Source organism: Microtus ochrogaster, chromosome 1 (genome assembly GCF_000317375.1).
Source record: "Microtus ochrogaster isolate Prairie Vole_2 chromosome 1, MicOch1.0, whole genome shotgun sequence".
In the NCBI taxonomy this organism is placed as follows: Eukaryota; Metazoa; Chordata; class Mammalia; order Rodentia; family Cricetidae; genus Microtus; species Microtus ochrogaster.
Genome location: NC_022009.1, coordinates 80,597,181 through 80,619,228, shown reverse-complemented (window position 1 = coordinate 80,619,228; position 22,048 = coordinate 80,597,181). Strand labels below are relative to the sequence as shown.

Below are 22,048 nucleotides of genomic sequence, written 5' to 3'. Positions count from 1 at the left end.
AGGAAATACGCAAAGTCTTTTGTTATCAGATGCCATAGCTCAGGCCAATGGTCTGAGAAGGCCAAAGGGATTTTAGCTTAGGAAATGCTTGCTCTACAATGGGACATAGGCACTAAAGGACTTCTCAGAGCATTTAATATGTGAATGTCTGGTGCAAACCACCTCACCTATTATAACAGGCAATATTTTCCAGGAAAAGTCAATTAATAACGCATTTTCTCCCTTTGCATTCAGAGGGAAACATGGCCACTGGTCAATATACTTGTATAAAACAGCTAGGTCTTGATAAGCCTTATTTTCATATGCATATCTGCACATGGCTTGGTAGAGAATTCACATTTCTCTTTCATTTGGTATTTTCTAACGTGACACTCTCAGGGAGAAAGAAGTACCAACCTGAAGGCTTCGAGGTACTCAACATCTCCCATGGGGGGGTCAAGGCCACCTGTCCAGGCAATGTTGATGTTGAAGCCTTCTCCCAGGCCTACTCCAACCTGGGAATAGAAAAACACACCACTGTGGGAGGAGAACAGAGGAGAGGGAAGAAACAAAAGGAGCGGGAAACAAGCACATGGGAGCTCTTGAAATAAACATCAAACACAGCGTCAAATCAAGCCAGCTCTGCTTGACAGCCAGCTCTCTGGGTTATGCACTTGTTCTGCGCTGGTTCTTGGTCCTGTGGGACAAGCGGGTAATCTGGGGTAATTTAAAACAGCAGCAAAGGACAAGAAAATTAGGGGTAATCACGCAATGCAATTACCTGCGAGATACAAGTAAAAGCAGGGCTCTAAAGAAATAAACCGAACCTCATTCGGGGCTCCACTGCCGGGGAAAAAGTTTCCTTCATCATAGCGGTGGAGCGAAATGTATAGGACGCTGGGGTCAGCATAAAAGGCCTGCTGTGTACCGTTGCCATGGTGAACGTCCTACGGGGAAAGAAAACAGATGACAAGCACCGTCACATCTGACTCTGGAGACGACTCTTCTTGTTCCTGGTTCCCTCTCTTCCCACCCCACCCTCCCTCTCATTTTCTGTCTTCTCCTCGGCTTTCTTTCTCTCTCCCTTTCAGCCTACTTCTACACAACCCTTTACTTCCTGAACTTTCAGGCAAATTACCCTTTAATGCTCTCATTTTTTTTTTTTTTAACTGGCTTCTAAAAATCAGGAAACCACAGCGAGCATGCCCTGGAGACTCCAGATGAGCAGTCAGTGAGAAAGCCCAGTCCTTCGGTCCAATTAGATATTTATACATCGGCACTTTGTACTCTTTGCTTCAGTGATGGAATCCTGCATCCTGTTTTATAGAGGAATTTTATGACTTATTAACTGCCAACAGTTCATAACCCCTCAGGCTTAATTAACTAGCCTCATTGGCCTCTGGAAAAAAAAAAAGGACTAATGTTTAAACTCCAAACTAGTCCTTTTCAGGGGGATCTGTGGCTTACAGAGCGTTCTCACAATTCTTGACAGAACAGTAAACCATACGTGTATGCCTTGATTTGCCAAGTCCCACCATTAAGGTCAAAGTCTTTGCAACCAGCTGAATAAATTGGCTTTCTTGAAGCATTCAGTTCAGTTAGCAATCCCTCGGCTAGAGTCACTTCAAAAAGACGCCAGATGGGAAGAGGACTTCCCACTACATTTTGCTAAAACCGTGGAAGCAAGAGTAGAAGAAACGGGCGTGAGCTCATTAACTGTGAAATCATTTGGGCAAAGCAGGAAGATGGCACACAGTCCTTTCCAATCTGTCTCACAGATAATGACTGCATCACGGATGGCATCCCAGCTCTCTTCCTCATCTGTCTGTCTTTCTCATACGTCTCCAACTTCCCACTCAAAAAATCCTATTATCAATAAATGAATAAATAATTTATTGGACATTGGTAGAGGATAATGATTCAAAACTTGATGGTTCTTCTATTTGTAATATAGATACATGTCCCAATTGACATAACTATTGGAAACAATAAAAGGAGTACCATTTAAAATATCTTTATTAAGAAGAATTCAGGTATTAAGAACTTCAGTTAATACACTCAATATTTTCTGAGGAAAAACAAGCAGGCTGCTAACGAGTGCTGAACTACACATTTTATGCAGAAAAATATTATTACATTATTCACTTATACAGTTATAAAGAGCTTTGGTACTTTGTAGCTATCTAAATACATTGGGCTTCATTTTTATCAGTAAGACTTATACTGTTTTAAACAATGTTTCTTACCACCATTGAGTGAACACAATATTAAACACCTTGAATTAATTACTTAAAAATGATATAAGACATGTGATATTATTTCTATTCTAAAAATATGACAACTGATGCTCAAAGAATTTCAAAAATTTACTATGAATCTCCAGGCAGCATGTTGTGAAATGGGTTCTTGAATCCACTCATTACTGCAAATGAAGAGCTAATTATTTATCACTTTTCTGAATCTTTTAGCAAGCTCATGAGGTGAATATTTTGGAAACTAACTCTTCTTGAGATGGACAGAACCCCCTTCTTCTCCAGTTTCCAGCCCCCAGTTCCACTAGACATCTCCAAAGCCCCCTTGACACAGGAACCCTCCTCTGCACTTGCTATCCATGGTGTAGACACACAATAATCCGCTCCGTGCTTCACATACCAGACACACCCAAAAGTGATCAGAGAATCATACTGCTCAGGTGGACAAGAATCATCTCAGAAACTTTACTAGCCAAAGATAAACGCATCAGAAAAAGTATATAACTTGATGAAAACATATTAATTACTGGATTTCTGAATATTCAAAAGAAAAGAAGATAGTAAAATTAACTTTTTCTTTTTTATGTGAACAAAAATGAAACAATTTAAGCCACAATGTATTTTATACTAGCTAGTACTTATCCAGAATATGTTTGAAAAACAAACAAAACCAAAATAACTCCCAAGGAAGCCCCAGCAGAGGGCTATCTCTGCTTCCCCTCCAGCAGCAAGAGCCAGGGCTGTAAGGCCAATTTTGTTCTAGGGATAAGAAGTCCACAGTTGGAAAGCAGAGAGAAACACTGGCTTGACTATTCCCATTTCTTTAGTGACATTGGAAAACTTTATTTAAGAAAAAGGGAGACTAAAAAAATGACACCTGTAGCCCTGATACAAAATCATCTGATCTTTAAAACTGTTTGGGGTGCTTGTCTGTTCACACATTGTAAGAAATGCATCCTGTCCACTGCGAAAGAAAGAAAAACACCAGCATTCCTTATTTATAAAAACACACAAATCCATCCTAATTTTTGAGCAATGCTTGATTCTGTATTTATTTGCCAAGTACTTAAAGATAAATATGAACCCACACAGTAGGCGTGAGGCAACAACTTAGGAGTGTAGGGTTGAGAGAACCTCCTGCTACTTCCTCCGTTTAAACCAAAGACTGCTCAGGAACTAGCTGAACCTGCTTCTCCACGGCAACAAATATATATCAGACTAAGACAAGAAACTTACCTGTGCTTATGAGAAATTAGCATAAAGATGAAATGAATCATCACAGCCTTAAAATAAACATTGAATCTAAGATGTACTTAGAATTATGGGAAAATGCGTATCAATATTTTACTGGTTAAAACACATACTATAAAATCCGATTCTTTATAAGAATTTAGAACCTATGTATTTTGTTCTTATCTAAGATGGCTTTGAACAAATCATATATTCTTCCAGTTAATATTATCCTTTATAACTAATTAGTATATGGAGACAAAGGTCTAAATGTCTTTGATCAACAATCGAATGTCATAACCTTATAAGGACATTGAAGTAACTGTTTTGTTATAAGGGAAAACAGAACTTAAGAAGAATTGTGATCTAAAATTTCCTTCTACGTTACACATGTGATTCAGGGAAAAAAGTCTACTCCATGGACACGCTGCCTCTTGGAAGGCAAGGCTGTGCTCTGGAAAGTGGTAAGGCAAAGAGGCCTACTTCCTTTTTGTACTGATTTGCACATCAGAGAGAGAAAAGACAGGAAAAGACTTCATAAATAACTGGAATCCCACCTGCCTAACATGAAAACACCTCCTAAGTAGGCCCTGGCCCAAATAGAGAGAGTTACAACTCTGGCTTTATATTTACTTGGCGATAAAATGTCGAAACTAGGCACTAGATGAGAGAGCCGCACTATGGTGAAGGGCTCCAGAGCCTGAGGCCAGTGGATCTGAGGGGATGAACTGTTCTCCCCCTGTAGAATCTTCCTCTCTCCTCTGTCACTTGCACAGAGACCAATTGGCCAAGGAGAAGGGGTATCTCTGCATCTCGTGGCACCTAAGATGTCCTTTTCAGTTTCTGGAGGAAACAGGAGTTTCCTCAAAGTGCCATGCAGCTGCAGAGTTTGGAACACTGGAAAGTAAGAAGTGTGGGCTGGTGGTGACCTCAGAGGCCACTCTTTGGACAGGACTTCACACACTGAGAGGACCTGAAATAAAAACTTCTCATCTTTGGGAGCCGATTTGGAGAGGAACATCCTTCACGGACTGGATAACGGAGTAAAATCACAATTGCCATCCATGTAGAGGAAAGTGACTCCTTAGAGCTACCAAGTCAGTCAGTATAGAAATTGAGAGAGCTTCTCTCTACAGTCAGACCCATGTATCTCTCAGGAAATACTTACAGTTAGAAGAGCTTGTCACTCTTAAGAAAAACAAAGCTAACCATTGACCTTGCCCAACCCTCAAGTTCCTGGATCTCCACTTGCCATCTTTTCCTTCTAAGCTCATCCTTACAAAACTCCAGGAGAAATGATACATAGATTATCATGCATGCAAACTCTGAATTACTTCAAGCATCGTTTTGAATGTATTTGAGAAAATAGGTATTCATGCAAAATTACAAGAACTCTGCAGTGTTTTAGCTCTCTCCTTCAACACAGCCTGTTCAGTGAACTGTGACCTACTTTGAAACTTAAGTATGTTTAGAAAACACATAGAAAATTAGGATTCAATATTTTCACATAAAAATGTCTACACAGAAGCCACAATATAAAAATTACCTATTTTAACCAAGTCATAGAATTGGTTGTCAATCTTCCATTTTTTTAAAAAAAAAATCTTCATTTTAATTTAAATATTACTTTACACGACTTTGTTAGTGGTCTCTCCACCCTTTGGGGGTACCCGCTTAACTAAATCTAAGGGCTGGAGGTTGATGTCATGACTTCCAATAAGATTTAATTATGAGTGCAGATATGAGCAAGATTTAAACTATTAAGGCTTGCACTTCAAAAAAAACCTCTAGCATTTTTTTTGCCTTTAAATCTTTTATCACCTGTAAAAATTAATTAAGTGCAGATGCGGCAGGTTTGGCTTGGATGCCAGGGTTCATTTCCTGTCTATGCTTTGTCAGACAAGCCATTACACCTCCTGGTGGAGTGCAGGCAAACTGAGAAGCGGGCTCATAAATCACCATTGCCTTTCCCTCGCCCTTTCCCAGGTTGGTTCTTTCTGTATGGGGCAGATCTCCAGCTCATTATTCATGCATACGTTTTAGACAACCTGCCAAGTGTCATCTACATTTAAACAAACCACTTGTTGAACAAATGATAACTATTGTGTAAGAATGCTCCATGCTAACATGCAGGATGCATCCAAGGCTTCTGACTTTTAATCACCAAGGGTTCCTGCAGGGAGTCATCCCAAACTGGCATCTGAGACCTGAGATCTTTTCACCTGGAATGACATGTGGACTTGCTTTAATAATACCAGTGTGGCACAACAAGGGACATGATTGCTAACTGGGGGAAGCGGCCAATTGGTTACCAAAGCAACAGCATTCCTTCCAGCACATCTGACTAGTTAAAGTCTATATTCTGTAGGGAAAAGTAAATTCAGGTTCTGTTGGGTTATTTTAACTGTGGAAGTATCAATTCATTTAAGGATCATAAAAGTTGCCCTGATCTGCGCCGTCTTCTCATTAAATTGCAGTTAACACCAGGAAAGTGAAACGTGAATGTTTATGGTTTCAGAACTGCAGTCCTGAGTTTAAGGCGTTTCCACATGCAAAGGAAACACGCCCATCAGAGGTTTGCAGGGCTAAGGGTGAGACAGCCTTGCAGAGAAGTGTGCATCCACTCCCCTTTACCTGGAGCCACTGAAAATGCTACCCTGGTCAGGCATACATACCAGATCTACAATCAATATCTTGCTCATATTGAGTTGGTCTCTCAAGTATTTGGCGGTAATTGCAACTGAATTAAAAAAGCAGAACCCCCTGTGGAATAAAGAAGAACAGAGAAGTAAGAAGGAAAATCATCCAGGAAAACCATTATAAATAATGTTCAGAGCATTTTTTTAAAAGATGCTATATGATCTCTGAAGTCATAAATCTGCTTCTGGGAGTACCTCGCGAGAGTTTTCAGCCCATCTGTTAGCAATTAGAGACTTCAGAAACCTGCAGGTGACTGCCAGGAACCATGGCACTGGAAGATGGCAGGGCCCTGGTACTTACATGGCAGCAGACTCTTCAGCATGATGGCCTGGGGGCCTCACAACAGCAAACCCGTTCTGGAAGCACAAGACAGGGTTTTCAGTAGCAGGCACAGTGATATTGATCGGATCTCTGCAGCTAAGCATCACAGACACCCAAGAAGTCTGATGTCTCTCAGACACACCCAAGCATATCTCCTTGTCCTTATCACCACATCACAGCGTCAAGTGAGACACTTGGGTCATTTTGGCTCAGATCCTGTCTCAAACAGGCCCACACTGATCCAGAAGAACAGATTGCTGGGAGTTGTTCATAGCTGTCAGGCAATCATCTCGGCTGTTAGACTCACACACGCCATTTGCAAGAATACCCTTTAAAGTTCTAACATCAACATCCTAGAGAGAGAGAAATTCACTCTTGGTGCAGGTTTGGGTCAACGTTCAGAAAGACGGGAAGATGCGAAGTCAAAATTCCTGACCTGGGTCCCTTCAATGGTTCTTTCCACCCCAGTGTCAGCAACATGATAAATTTACACTTCCACACGCGCATAGACACAAAAGAAACCCCAGAAAGGTGAAAAGGAGAACAATGGAAATCCCATATTTCTTCCAGTCTATAAACTGAGCTTGGATGACTGCCAAGGTGTGTGAGTTTATTGGATTCCCTAAGTCAATTTCTAGCCCAAGTTCTGGAATTTTATAAAGAATTCCAGAGCTGAGCAGCAGTCAGATATACCCATGATCAAGAAATGCCTTAACCTCCAGGTTAGTGGAAATGCATCGGAGAAAGCTGAAGAGACTCAGCATGAAGGCAGGGAGCCATAAATCCCCAGAAAGCCGCGCGTACAAACAATAGGTTGTCTGATGTGAAAAAATAATCGTTTATCACACGGGTCACGCCACTTTTCACTTAACTATGATTCGAGGAGCATGCTCCAAAAAGAATATTTCCTTAACCACAATCCATAACGTCTGAGATAATTCTAATAAACCTCAGGAATTTTCCTTCTAAATCTTTACCTGAAATTATGAAGACTCCGTCCTACTTGACCTTCATGCCCACGATCACTCTTTGTTACAATTTATAGTCGTTGGGTAAATTGACTATATATTATGTTGAGTGAATATAGTAATGATTTTAGAGACAAATTAGAAGTGGCAATAGTATCTTCCAGTGATTGGAAACGTCACCCTCAGTACAAATCTATTACAAAATGGGACCGTCACAGGGCAGCTTTTTCCGAGGGCTCTTTCCTCGTGTGCAGACTCCTGCTGTAATTGAGGGGGTGGCTAGAGATGAACAGAGCGGGCTGGTGACGAAAGGGATCAGGAAGACTGATTTTCCCTCTCTCTCTTCGATGTGGAATTTCCCTCTGTATGCTGTGATTACCACTAATGAATAAAGAAACTGCTTTGGACCTATAGCAGGGTAGAACTTAGGTAGGCAGGGAAAATTAAACTGAATGCTGGGAGGAAGAAGGGCAGAGTCAGAGAGAAGCCATGTAGCCCTGCCAGAGACAGACGCCAAAACTTTATCAAGTAAGCCACAGCCACATGGCGACACACAGATTAAAAGAAATGGGTTAAATTAAGATGCAAGAGTTAGTCAATAAAAAACTAGAGCTAATAGGCCAATCAGTGATTTAATTAATAGTTTCTGTATGATTATTTCAGGGCTAAGCTGCCAGGAACTAACAAGCAGCCCCTACCTCCTCCTACATCTCTTGCCTTTTCCTTATGTTGTGACCAAGAATTACAATTTGACCATATGCTGGCCTGGCCTCCCGACATCATAGCTGCCTAACCTTGTATTGTCTACATGTGAGTCTGTGGTATGTTGTTACAGCAGCAGAAAATGGATGAAGAAGCTGAGCCACATCTCACTGACTAAACGTTAGAGATGATGATAAACATGTCTCCCACTGTTTTCCTGAAATCATGTATGCATTATCCAGACTTTATTATGGAGAAAGGAACTATTGATGAATAGTAACAGACACTGGAAAATTTAAGGTTAGTGGGGGAAATCTGCAAAGATTGCAGTACACTCAATAAAAGCCACTGAATAAAAGAAATGAATATAAGGCTTGGTAAACACAACCCACGTGCAAAGCCTGCATGATCACTGCAGAGATGGCCTCCTTGCCTCTTAGAGTCTGACTTCTGAACAAGATTGGCCTTTTGTTTTATGATTTTATGTGTAGCTACCAGTATTTTATTTCTGGTTCAATTAAACTAGTTTATGAATGAAGGTAATGTTTACATGTTGACAAAGAAACAACAACCAATCACCAATGTGTACTGAACACTAAGACTAATCAAATGAAAAACATGGACCCCCCAATGGTAAGCCATATTTTATCACTTCCCTCGCATGCTGTGAGGGAGTTTCACATTCATATGATGTTTGCAGAAGAGAGACATAAACTCTCCATAAGGTAGCCTTCCTGTATCTAGACAGAACTTTTGGAAAGTGTCGACACTCTTTGAATTATTAAAGAGTGCTTTCCCTAACACAACTTTATCAACTGTGTCTACAAGCTTCTATGTGAAAGGGCATATTTAATTTATAATGATAGAAATTCCTAATTATCTAAATAATCAGCTAATACTATGAAAGTGGTAAATAAATCATGACCCACTTAGCCATGTAATATTAATATTATCTACCTACTCAACAGATTTACTTGGATATCTCGAGGGCACTTCAAGTTATTTCTTTGGAAAACAATCTGCAAATCTCCTAATCTCCTTAACATGGCAATGACACCACGGTCCGTCCCTCCATCAGCTCAAGTCAGAGGCTGATAAATTCTCTCTCCTGGCTCTTTCTCCATCCTTCTTCCATTTCATTTTAGTTTACAACCTATTGCTGATGATATCATTTTGAAAAATTACTCAAAGTTATTCTCTTATTCTTATGTCCAGACCTTTTGCTTTGCTGGGTTATGTTGCAGGACCATGCACACGGGCAACAAGTGCTCTGCCAAGAAGCCACACACTCAGCCCTTCCTTGAGGGTTTTGGCTTTGTAGGAGTTGTTATCTTCAGTATCCATACAATCTTCTGTCTCCTGATTTCTCCACTTTCTGACGCTTGCCATTAATAAATTCGTATCCTGCTCAGTCTCTTCCTTTTAGGCTGTCCAGGGACAGCATCACTTTCATGATTCTATGACAAGCAAGCATCTACTCGCCAAGGACCTTCTCTTCCCAGACATCCCACTTCTGGTTCATCAACCGTGTTTAATTCCACAGCTCGGCATCATCAGCTACCATGTTCAGTTCCCTCTCATCCTGCCTGAACTCTCAGGCCGTCTTTACGTATCCACGTGGACGGCCGCCTTGTCCTTTCCTCGTATGGTCACTCATGCTGACTGAGCTTTGGCAGGCCTTTGTCTGTGCAGGACACTCATTGCCTAGGGACTTCTCACTAGTCTCCACGCAGCCTTTCCTGGGGACTCACAGGAGATAACTCTGCTGTCCTTTTTCCTCATTGAAGGGCACTAGCGCTACTGGTTAAGACCCTAAGAACCTTGTATACTCTTTTTTACTGACTTAGAGCCTTATTCCAGTGACTGCGAGCTCTCTGAGGAGGCACAAACATTCAGCCTGTTACACATTTTCAGTCATGTGTGGATTCAGGCAAAATCACACGTCTGATAAGATAGGACTCACACCTGCTCCATCCCTGCATCTATTGAAGCACACATAAAAGCCAGATGTCTGCTTGTCCTTTACCGTTAGGATCTGAAACTCCAAGTACATTCCTCAGGACGGCTGGAAGCCACACCGCATTCCTCCATCAATGAACCGACTGTCCCTGACTTTCACATGAGTCATCCGGGCTTCTCCTTTTCCTTCAAAGTTTCAACAACCCTTCGCTAACTCCTTAACTTCTGCTTCTGCTGAAAAGTTATTTCATTACAAAAAAAAGAGGCAAGTGGAATAACATATCTACATACTTCAAGTGAAAATATACTGACCCACTCCCAGTAGACCTTGCTGCTGACCTGTCTGCCCTTTCTCCTCCCATATCGTTCTAGGCACAGCTAACTATGGCTCTCATCCCTCTCTCTGTAGCATCTTTTTCTCTTCTGCTACAGTATTGCAATCAGAGCAAATGTTTAATTTTCTCGTCTTAAAGAAAAGAAACAGAAACTTAGCGACTAATGTGATGCGCTCAGGAGATGGGACTTTATAGAGGGAGCTCATCTTGAGGGCTTCTCCCTTTTAACGGGATTAAAGTCCTGTTTCAAGGGGCTTCGTGCAGCCTGTGCTTTATTTGCTCTTCCTTCCAGCATCTTGGAAGCAGAAGGCAGCTCAGCTCTGGGATCGCAGCAAGCCTCATCTAGGCTTGGGATTCAAGGATGTCAGGCTGGGAGGCTAATCCACTTTCCGAGCTATGCAGCTGGTGGAATTTTGCTTTGACAAAAACAGAGGAAGACATTCTCACAGTTGCGCCAGGCGCTATTTCTGAGCACCATCTAATGTGGGTGAAGACTGGGTGTACTTCCTTTGATTGGTTTTGATATTGTGACCCGGATGTATCATGTCCATACTCACCAAGGCACCTACTTTCTGCCTGTCACTGTTCTCTACTCTGATATGACATCGGGCACATAACAAGACTCCAGTAAATAAGCAAAATATTTCTGCTCAGTCGTACAGCATGCGCCTACTTTTCTCCTCCGTTCTGGCCTTGGCTTCAAGTTCTTTACACTCCCAGGTGTTTGTACTCTTTCTTTTTGTAGGTCACCATTAGACTTGTTATGGGAAGTCACCCATTAAGTTGGAGGTCACCTCTTAGGCTAGATTTCTTCAGAAACACATGAAATATTTTATGCCTTATAATAATAAATAAAATCTTTGTGTTCCATTTTTGATGTGAAGTGTGTCTCACAGGCACTTGTGTGAATATTTGGGCCCCAGCTGGTGGCTCTGTTTTAGGATGCAGTAGAAACAAAGGAGGCAGGCCTTCTCTGGAACACACAGGCCCCATGAAGGACATCTGATCCTTGTCTCTTCCCACCATCTTCTCTTTTCCTGGCTGCCATGAGTGTAGATTCCCCGAGTTCAGCCTCCTATCATGACACTCTCTTTACCATGGTCAGAAACATAGAACCAGAGACCTTGGACTGAGCTCTCCATGACCGTATGCCAAATAAAACATTTAAGTTAAAACAAATTGTTCTTGAATTTTGACAAAATGGCAAAAAGATGATGAGCATTTTGGTTTGATGAAATAGGCTGGGAATGACTGCAAATGACAATATTAATATTATAGAACTATCTAAATACTCTGAACTCCATGACAAGTAATTCATTTACTGTTTGTCTATATCCCTCTATGTCCGACAAACAAAGATTTGTTGTATGTCATACTGTAAAACAGGATTTCCCCAGATTTTAGATCCATACCACTTCCATTAATATTTTTCTATAGTTTTTAATACTTTGCTGTTTTGAAACAATAATATACTAGTCACAAAGCATAGCTATTGGAAAGAATACAGTCATTTTGGGAAACTACTGGCATTCTTGGCATTTCTGGGTGGCTCTGGAAGTCTGGAGGTTTGAGGTTGGCTTGGGCTACGTAGCAAAATCCTATCCACATATGAAGAAAGAATGAAAGAGAGAGAGATAGAGAGGTGGATGAGGGATGGAAAGAGGAAGGAGGTTAGGAAAAAGGGAAGGAGATGAACATATAGCGCACACACAAAATGCATACATTTGTCCTTTTTTACTACTATGGCCATGGTAAGAGATAATGATTTTAGTTTTGTGAAAAATAACCAGTTATTCAAATTTGAGAGCACATGTACTACTTCTAGCCAACCCTATCCCTTTTAATCTGTATTTAGATGGCTATGGTAAAAAAGCAGAAATGTTTACTCCATAAAATTCTGATTTATTTCTCATTTTACCCTATGGAACTGCTCTTTAATCTACATTTTATTCCAAGTTGTAAAGACCAAGGCATTAATTTGAGCAAATTCATACTTTTCTGTGCACTGGGGGCAACTTTATGGTGCTAACATTTTCATTTGAATAATCCAATTTTCCTCTGTTCCAGTTTCGAATTCTCTGCAGCTTAGAATGTGACTAACTAACCAGGGAGCTTTTAGAATATTTTATCACCATCAACAGTGAGAGTTTATATCTTACATCTCGAGTTTACTCCGGCTTTGCGTTTGGAGCTTCAATTAGTGCAAAGGGCACTTTTCAGTTAAAGGAGAGAACTGATGTGTGTTTGGTGACAGCATGTGAAGAAATATAATTGACTCTCGTATATGGCCAGATGACATTTATAATATTACCTATATATAAAACTTGATTTGAGGAAAAGAATTCTAATCACTTTAGACTACTCTATTTTTACAATTGATGAAATCTATATTTTTCTGGACAAATTTATCAAAATGTCAAATTTATTTTTGTGTTCTTCACAGGCAGAGTGAAATTTTTTTCAAGGCAAATAAAGAGAAAGCAGTAAAGAAATTACTGGAACCACTTTAAACATTCGCTTCTCCACATAAAGCTAAGTCCATTGCTATGGCAACAGCAGGCACAGAAAATTCAGAAGGTACAAAATAACCCAGCTATTTTGTTTGACCTGCTTATAACTATCGTCCCACAAATGGCGGGAATGCACATTTTCATTCACCTGACAACCATGTGGACAACTAGGACGTCCACGAATAACAAAATATCACCCACAATTCCAATACGCGCTGAGATGAGAAACGCAGGGTTCTGTGACCCTGGCGAGAGGGACCTTGAAGGAACATTCGGCTAATGTGTTCTGCGATGGAAAGTGCATGTTATTACTTATGCACATTTTAAGAAAATCTGAGGCATGAACCAACACAACCTATAATGCTGACGTGTCTCATAGGCCAGCCATTTCTTTTCTTGTCTCTAGATTAAAGTAAAAGCAAAAGGAAGACCAGACAGTCAATGTTGCCTTCACAAAATGAAAACAGGCCATGATGGCTGCATGTCTTTTTTTATAAGTCCCTAATCACATTATAGATTTTTGATCAATTATTTTAGACATAGCTTTATTTTGAGCATTTTGCAATGTGCTTTCTGTGTAGCATTAACCACAAACCATCTAAATATTGACTGAGATTTCAGAACATCAGATTTGGATTTGTTTTGCAGAAGGACTATTTTAATATATTGCTAATTTAGAGCTTGGTCACTATCTCCTGATATTAAGGACCATTACTGAAGTATTTCTAATGTACTAAAGTACCAGTGCTCAGGGGAAGAGCGTCTATCCAAACCAGGCACAGCATGGAAAAATTTCACAGCACTTATTTCTAAGTAGCATCGATGTGATGGTTGAGTTCTTAGCTCTAATGCGTTGGCTGAACTGGAGGTTCATAAGCTATGCCTTGTGTGGCTGTAACAGATCACTAGAAGCCACAGTTCCAGCCATGCCAGAGAGATGCGTAGTGAAACAAACAACTTTGCAGTTCATTCTTTACCTTTGTAGAGGTTGTGGTGGGTTTTATTTCTTTCAAGAGAGCTAGTTTGGGATATTCAAACCCACACTGATATTCAGTTATAACCATACTTATCTAATATGTCTATGAATAAACCATCTGATTCTGATTAAGTAAACAAATAAACAGACAAAAGAAGCGGCTGGGAAGCAGCCATTCCTTCATTGTATAATACTATGCCATGACGGTCTGACTCTTCTTCCCTCGTGTTAACTTGACCATAAGTACCCTTTCCAAATTCTCAGAGTTTGTCGTATGTACAAATCTTTTATCTGATGACAAAGAACTCTCTCTGTCTCTGTCTCTGTGTGTGTGCGTGTGCGTGCGTGCATGCGTGCGTGCGTGCGTGCGTGCGTGCGTGCGTGTGTGTGTGTGTGTGTGTGTGTGTTTGAGAGAGAGAGGTGGGGAAGAAACGAAGGAAGGCTGGAGGCTGGAACTATTTTAAACTGCCCCTATAATATTCAAGCTATAAACATTATTTATTTTTATTTTATGTGTGAGTGTTTTTCCTGCATGTATGGATATGTACCGCATGCATACCTGGTTCCAACAGAGGCCAGAAGATGGAATCGGATTCTAGACAACTGGTTACAGACAGTTGTAACCTGATAAGTGAGCGCTGGGAACAAACCCTAGGTACCCTGTAAGAGCCACAAGTCGTCTTAACCACTGAGCCATCTCCAGATTCTAAAGTTTGTTTTTTAAACAAACAGTGTAGGGCTGGAGAAATGGCTGAGTGGTTAGGAGCACTTGTACTTGTAGAAGTCCAGGGATCAGGGTTCAGTTCTGACATATAACCACTGGTGACCCTAGTTCCAGGGACCAGGGTTCAGTTCTGATACATAACCACTGGTAACCCTAGTTCCAAGGGACCTGATGCCCTCTTCTGGCCTCCATGGACACCAGGCATGCACTTGATAATCATACATACGTGTGAGCAAAACACACATACATGTAAAATAAAATAAGTATTTAAAAATTAAACTATAATCTGTTAGGTCTTACTGGGGTCTTTTAATCTTTCATTTAAGGGGGGGGGGTTGGTAAATAACACTGAGAATCACATCGCATTATACACATTAAGTACTTGAATCAGACCAAAAATATCAATCACAGTTCTTGGGGAAAACCTATGATAGGACATTTGAATTCCTTTATCTGTGTTCCCATCCCAAATTGCATTTGTGGTACTAAGATAGTGGCATAAGATTTGATTCAATTACCCATATGACACTAAAGAGAGCGACGTGGGATTTGACTCTTTTACTTAAGCTGAAAAACCCTCCAGTGGAAATCAAGTGAAGCTGCACTGTTGCTACCACTGCATGGTAAGGTTTCTGGCCAAGATCATACACAAATATTGTCCCTCCTCCTGCCAATCTCCAATATTGCACTTGGGGAGTCACACCGTCAGAGATGGACTCAGGGATAGACAGACAAGTTGTCCCCTTTTCTGTCCCCTCTCATTCTTTCCCACATCCGGAGTTTAAGAGTAAATAGCAAGTACATCAGAGTCTACTTTTCAGGAGTAACTCACGCATAGCCATGTGGCTGAGGAGTTGCTAAGTAACCTAACTCTCTAACGTTGACATTTATGAAATGGTACCCCCCATCATTTACTCAACGTGCCTTCTATCGCTTTCCATCAAAACCCTTGCTCCCTACCCACCGTGGTGCTGGATCCGTCCTGAGCCCCTTCTGCTTAGCTATGCTCATTTCTGCTATGAAATATGGCTCCATGTTGATTACATTGTAACGGCAATTTAATTCCCAGAAATTAATGTCTACCTAGAGTAATAAACTAATTTGCATTTGTTAAAGATCATAGATCTCCAGCTTTCTCTAACATACAAATCTTTATGAAAAGAAAGAGGCCCACTGGCCAATAAGAATGCCCTAACACTATCCAAATATTACATATTTATAAATTTTACATTCAAATTAGTAAATCATAGTCGATTTTTTTGGATTCTCTTCTACTTTACTTCACTAGACTGTATTAGTATAGCACTTAATACCAGCTAATTTAGCCTGCAGAAGGACTTTCTAAAATGATTAGTTTAGCTTAGAACCAATGCTATGAATCAAACCTTTGAAGGAAGAAACGTATCACAAAGAAAGGCTGTCTTAAGCATACCAGAATCTGGAAGGTTAAGAGAGGTGGGAAGACTTGCCAAGAAAACAATAAGGGACATGTGGGAATCGCATTTTGTTTCATTGAGTAAGCTCAAGGGAGCCAGGAAAATGGGAGCCCAACATTAGCAGTTTAACTGCTAGAGGATGCAGGAGCAGAAGCACAGATGCCTGCCTTTCCTTCTCCCTGGAAGATCCAGAAGGAAGGGGCTTGATGACAGCATTAGAACACAGGGTCAGGGCAGCCTGGCATCTGTGGGCTTTAATGCCCTCAGGCTTGAGCCTGGCAGCACTCTGGCTGTTCAGGGATGAAACGCACCCCTGGAAATCAGGCTTCTGGTAAGGAGACAAGGGACCTGATGATGCTCATGTTACATGTAATTTAAGTTGAGCCTTTTCGAAAATAATAACAATGGGTCCACTATGAAGAAGCCTTGGAGGGAGGAAGTCATCAGGATGTGGACTTGGTAAGGCCATAATAACCTACCAAAAGCAATTTGTTTAGTTTATCAATCAGTGCTTGAATTTGACTCATGGCCCAGCAATTCAATTGCTGGATTTTTTGAAACATGACTGTTTCTTGGACCACATTAACCAAAAACTATCAGGTATTTTTCATCATGTAAATAGAACCACATTACGAAAGACTTTAGGGGGAAAAAAAAGAATTAGGGCAAGATAATTTTGCTATTTTTTTCAGAAGTTGCAATTTTTTTTTATAAAGAATGATGAATATAGCCTTCCATAAAAGTAGCAAAACTAAATATAGTGATGGCCATGCTGTGAATTAAAGCTGTTCTGGGTGAGAAGGATGATGACCACCAAGTGTCACAAACCATTATACTCCTGCGGACTCCAGGAAATTTGTTCTCAGTTACAGCCCCCTGATAATTTTGGTATCATTTAGTTTATACAAACATTTGATAAATTTAATGAAATTTCAGTAATTTTATTTCTGGTACCAAAACATATATCTTTTTGATATAGGGTTTCCATTTTGGCCGTGGATGACTTCTTGCATCGAATTCTAATTGTCTGTGAACACACCTCCTAGGAAGAATAGCTACCAACAAGTAAGTTTGATCAATAAGTTCAAGCTAGGCAATTAAATAAAAATTTCACCCACAGAATTTAAATCGTAGAGCATCAAATACTTAATAGTGGTTATTGCTAAAGAACACTGAATGAAGTTTCATTTTACATGGAGTTTATATGTATGTGTGTTTGAGTCTGTGGTTGTATGTAAAATTTACCTTTTAGCAAATTCCAAAGGTGCAAAAACTTACATTCCCTGAGTGTGTATATGTGCAATTCAGATTTCAGTATAGAAAAACATTTCCTTTGTAGAAACTGAAACACTTGCAGTATAAACAAATCAGTAGGTATCAAACTTAATAGTATCACAGACAAAAGAAATTACTTGGAGCATATATTTGTAAGATATTACTTATTTCATATTTTAAGTTCTGAAAGTAAAACAAAGCACTGGAAAGCTTTGTATATAAATGCTGAATTTGATACTAGAGTTTGTGTTGCAATTCTTTCCAAACTAAATTATTTTTTAAGTTTCACTGAAGCTTTCTTTTCTTTTTGTCAAAAAAAAAAAAATCCAGTGGTTTTTATTACTCCCAGAAACAAGACTAGGAAGAGAAAATTAGGCAGTGGCCGAGCTTGACTCTTTCCAGAGAACGCACTGAACTGGGGAAGAAGCTTTATTGACTTTCTGGAACTTGGCTTTTTAAAAATAAATTTATTTATTTTACATCCCAGCTGCAATTTCTGCTCCCTCCTCTCCTCCCATTCCTTTCCCCCACCCCTTCTCTGTTGCTACCCCCTAATCCACTCCTCCGCCATTTCTGTTTAGGAAAGGGCAGGTCTCCTATGTGTATCAACAAAACATGGCATATCAAGTTGTAGTAAGACTGAGCACCTCCCCATATAGTAAGGCTGGGCGAGGTGACCAAGTATGGGAGTAGGGTCCCAAAAGCCAGTAAAGAGTCAGAGACAGCCCCTGCTCCCACTGTTAGGAATCCCACTGTTAGGACCAAGCTATGGAACCGGAATAAATATGCAGAGTGCCTAGGTCAGCCCCACGCAGGCTCCCTGGTTGTCAGTTCAGTCTCCATGAGCCCCTATGAGTCCAGGTTAGTTGATTCTGTGAGTTTTCTTGTGGTGTCCGTGATCCCTCTGGCTCCCACAATCCTTTCTTCTCTTCTGCAGGATTCCAGAACTCCTCCTAATGTTTGGCTGTGGGTCTGCATCTGCATCTGTTTCCATCAATGGCTGGATGGAGCCTCTCTGATGACAATTTGGCTGGGCATCAGTCTGGTCACAGGAGATGGCCAGCTCAGGCTACCTATGTGCTATTGCTAGAAGTCTAAGCTAGCGTCTTCTCTGCAGATTCCTCCCTTGTGCCAGGCTTTGGTCTGACCTCAAATGCACCCCCTTTTCAGTCTCTTTCAGTGCTCCCCGCCTCTGTCCCTTCATGTTCCTACCACACCTGCGCCCACTCCACTCATGAAAACTCTTTTTACTAACAGTGTAAATTAGGTGTCAGTGAGAAAACCTATGCCAGATTTAGGTTTTGGCCTTTGATAGTCTCCAGTAAGATTCAACAAATTTTCTTCACTATGAGTTAAGCCACAACAGAGTCAACAATCAGTTGCGGAGGCTGGGAATACACACATCCAACCACCAAGGACCACACAGTGAAAACCCCAATGAAATATTAGCTATGAGAAGAGCAGATGGGCGGGAAGACATTACAGAAGGAGCCCAGCCGTACACCCAGGAGATGGTGGGGAGCATCAGGCAGACCTGCCATCTACTTCACCATCAGCAAGATCTAATAAACGTTCCTAACTTGGTCAGTTCTCAGAGACATAATGGCTTACCGAACAACTTTCATGACAAGTCAGAGCACCTGACACACACGGCAGCTGTGAGGAGGCCCTAAGGATGCATCTACTCACAGATCACCCATGGGAGTGGGGGGTGCTCCTATGCTCAGGTATGGGGACAGCACTTACAAGCAGCCATGCAGACACTATCTTAGTAACGTAGTTGTTTATTCTTTCATTTGGACCGAAGAATCAAACAGATTTAAATTTAAATTAAACCCATCTCCATCCTAATCACTGAAATGTGTCCTCTGTGAGTCTGATATATAGAATTTTCAAATAGGAAGAATTTCAGCATTCTAGTAAGCATAGATATGTTTTTTTTAAAAAAAAAAATCCATGCCTGATTGGTAGAAAAACAATGGGCAAAATTTCAAGTCTGCAAAGTTAACAACAAATCACTAAATAGATAAATGGTTTAAAAATCAGATAAGATCTTGGGACACCAAAACTTTCAAAATTGAACTAGAAATAAACAGCCTTGCTAGTCTTTACTTGCCTTCCAAAAGGCAATACCTAGCATATACTCAAATATAAAATATGGAAAGAAGCAAGCAGTAAAAAAAAGCAAGACACACAAGCAAGTAAAAATAAGGTACAAACAAATTCCAAGCATTTGTAAACTATCACACACAAAGTTTGGGAAGATGGGTATGCTGAAGAAAAGGAAATATAAAAAAGAGAGGAACTAAGGAGGAATCTTAACAGCATGATGTGAATGGAAGAACATATTTGCAAAGGAAGACAAGCAGACAGGACGCGAGAGAAGCCAGCCCCACAGAACCTGTAGAGCGGTGGAGGGCAAGCCTCCAAACGGAAGCACAGAGAAGGATAGGGGACTGAAGACAATAAACAGAGCGCCAGTGTCTAATGGAACAGAATGTAGTCGGCATAGGACACACAACAGGAGCCTCGGGTGCAGCAGAAAGTGTTCAAAGAAGAGTAAAGTTATCCAATTTGGAGATAAAAGGCAATAAAATATTTTTTAAAAGATCAATAATAAAAATGACAAATGACAGCTAATTTCTCAAATAAAAAGAAAAAAGTAGGTAACTGTGAAAGTACATTTAAAGTGTAAAATAACTGCCAGCATGAAATTCTAGACTTATCATTTAAAAATACCCACATTATTTATAAATTAAAGAAGATTTGGTGTCAGTAGACCTGCAGGACAAGAAATGTGGAAGGACATACTGCAGGTTGAGAAGAAACACTGCCAGATGTACAGATCTGCCCGAATGGGTACAGAGCACTGGGGAGATTAAAGATGTGGGCTAATAGTAAACAATATTTTAGTTATATGTTTATACGTATCTTCTCTTCCTGTCCCCTTCTCTGCTACTACTCTTTTCTCTCCTCTCCTTTCTCTCCTTCTCCCCCTCTCTCCCAACTACAATCCGTCATAAGAAATTTAATTATTTCAAAAGCATTAGGTGTTAAAGCAATATGGATAACTCAATGTGAGTATCTATAATTGTTGCAAAACTGAAAAATATGATCAAGTAATATGACATACATCAGGAGGTAAAGAGAATTTCACCATTATAACTTGCAATGAAAGGTTTAAATTAGAAAAAATAGTTTTTTGACCGTAGAAAGATTCATTCCATGAGTTATGAAAGATGGTCTGGGAGTGTTCAGCTAGGAAGTAACTGAATAACAGAATTCTAGTAACCGTACTGGAGAAGATGTCAGAAGAGAAATAAGACAGGATTTTAATACATTTAAATTTATAAAATGTGGTTAAAGGAGTGTTAAAAGAGAGAAATATATAGTCCTAAAATGTCTCTATTGGAAAAAACTGAGACCTACAGACTTAGCTTCTTCAAATGTTGAAAAACAATCACATGGAACTCAGTGTAAGGAGAAAATAGTGAAGGTCTAATCCATGAAATAGAAAAGAGAAAAAGAAGAGGATGATAACAAAGCAGAAGCAGCTGCTTCGAAACAATCTGTGAGCATCACGATTAGGAAGGAGGGAGCTAGCATTCAGTCTACAGTCCAAATTTTAATTTCTTTCAAAAATCTTTTTTCTCATAAAGCACACAGATTCTTAACTTATGACACAGAGTTTTATCCCCTAGGCTATTTCCCATATAAAATATTCACATATGCCCAAGACATTGTTGGAAAGGTATTATGGTGATGATTTTATTCATAAGAAATTCAAGCAAAAATGAATCAATATAAGGAGTAATATTCACCCAGTATGACATCTAGCAATAAATGTTATCAAGCTCCTAATGAATGCAACTTCATGGGTGCATTACTAGAACACTGTGATAAGAAAGAGAAGTCAGAGCAAAAATATTAGAAGTAAGTTTTTATATATTTATAACTACATTATTACTGTAGTTTACACAGAAGTGAAGTTCTTTTTCACAAAAAATAAAAACATCTAATGATGAGAAAACTCAGATGCACATTTGTTTTGATCTTGAGAAAATCTGGAGGGGAATAGTTATATATTTTACAACTTGTGGTATATCTAGGTACAGGCATTTTTAAAAAGAAGTGATGTCTTGGTTTGATTTCTGCTGCTTGGGAAGAAAGGGATTACTTGGCTTACATGTCTGGTCATATCCATCAGTGAGAGAAGTCTGGGCAGGAAGTCAAGGCAGAAACCTAGAGGAAGGAATTGAGTCAGAAGCCATGGAGGAACTTACTGTTTAGCTCCCACAGCTTGCTCTGCTTGCTTTCATAAACCCAGGCCTACAGCCCAGGGGCAGCATCACCCATAATGCTCCAGGCTCTTCATATCAACTGTCAATCAACAAATGTTCCATAGACACTGCCACAGGCAAATGTAATGAGAGTAATTCTTTAATTTAGGGTCCCACTATGAAAGTGAGTCTAGTTTGTGTCAAGTTGACAAAACCAAACCATCATACATACTGGATATAATTCTACATCAAACTATGACCGAAAAAAAAAACAAGTCAACAAAAACAAAAACTCTTTTATTTAAGAAAAATGTAATGCATTACTAAATGGCTTCCATCTGAGGAGTCCACCATGAGTTGGGATGACTGGCTAGGAGTCTACCTTGAGTTGGGATGACTGG

General features: G+C 40.1%; 1 protein-coding gene across 1 annotated transcript in view; it reads right to left on the bottom strand.

The window, feature by feature from the left end:
- Nucleotides 1-743: 743 nt before the first annotated feature.
- Hdac9 (histone deacetylase 9) overlaps nucleotides 744-22,048 on the bottom strand; it is a 674,620-nt gene continuing 653,315 nt past the window's right edge. The window contains exons 19-21 of the mRNA XM_026782512.1: nucleotides 6,462-6,517; nucleotides 6,137-6,224; nucleotides 744-926 (exon numbers count right to left, since the gene is read on the bottom strand). Coding sequence (XP_026638313.1) covers nucleotides 744-926; nucleotides 6,137-6,224; nucleotides 6,462-6,517 — 327 coding nt within the window. The remainder of the gene's footprint in view (nucleotides 927-6,136; nucleotides 6,225-6,461; nucleotides 6,518-22,048) is intronic.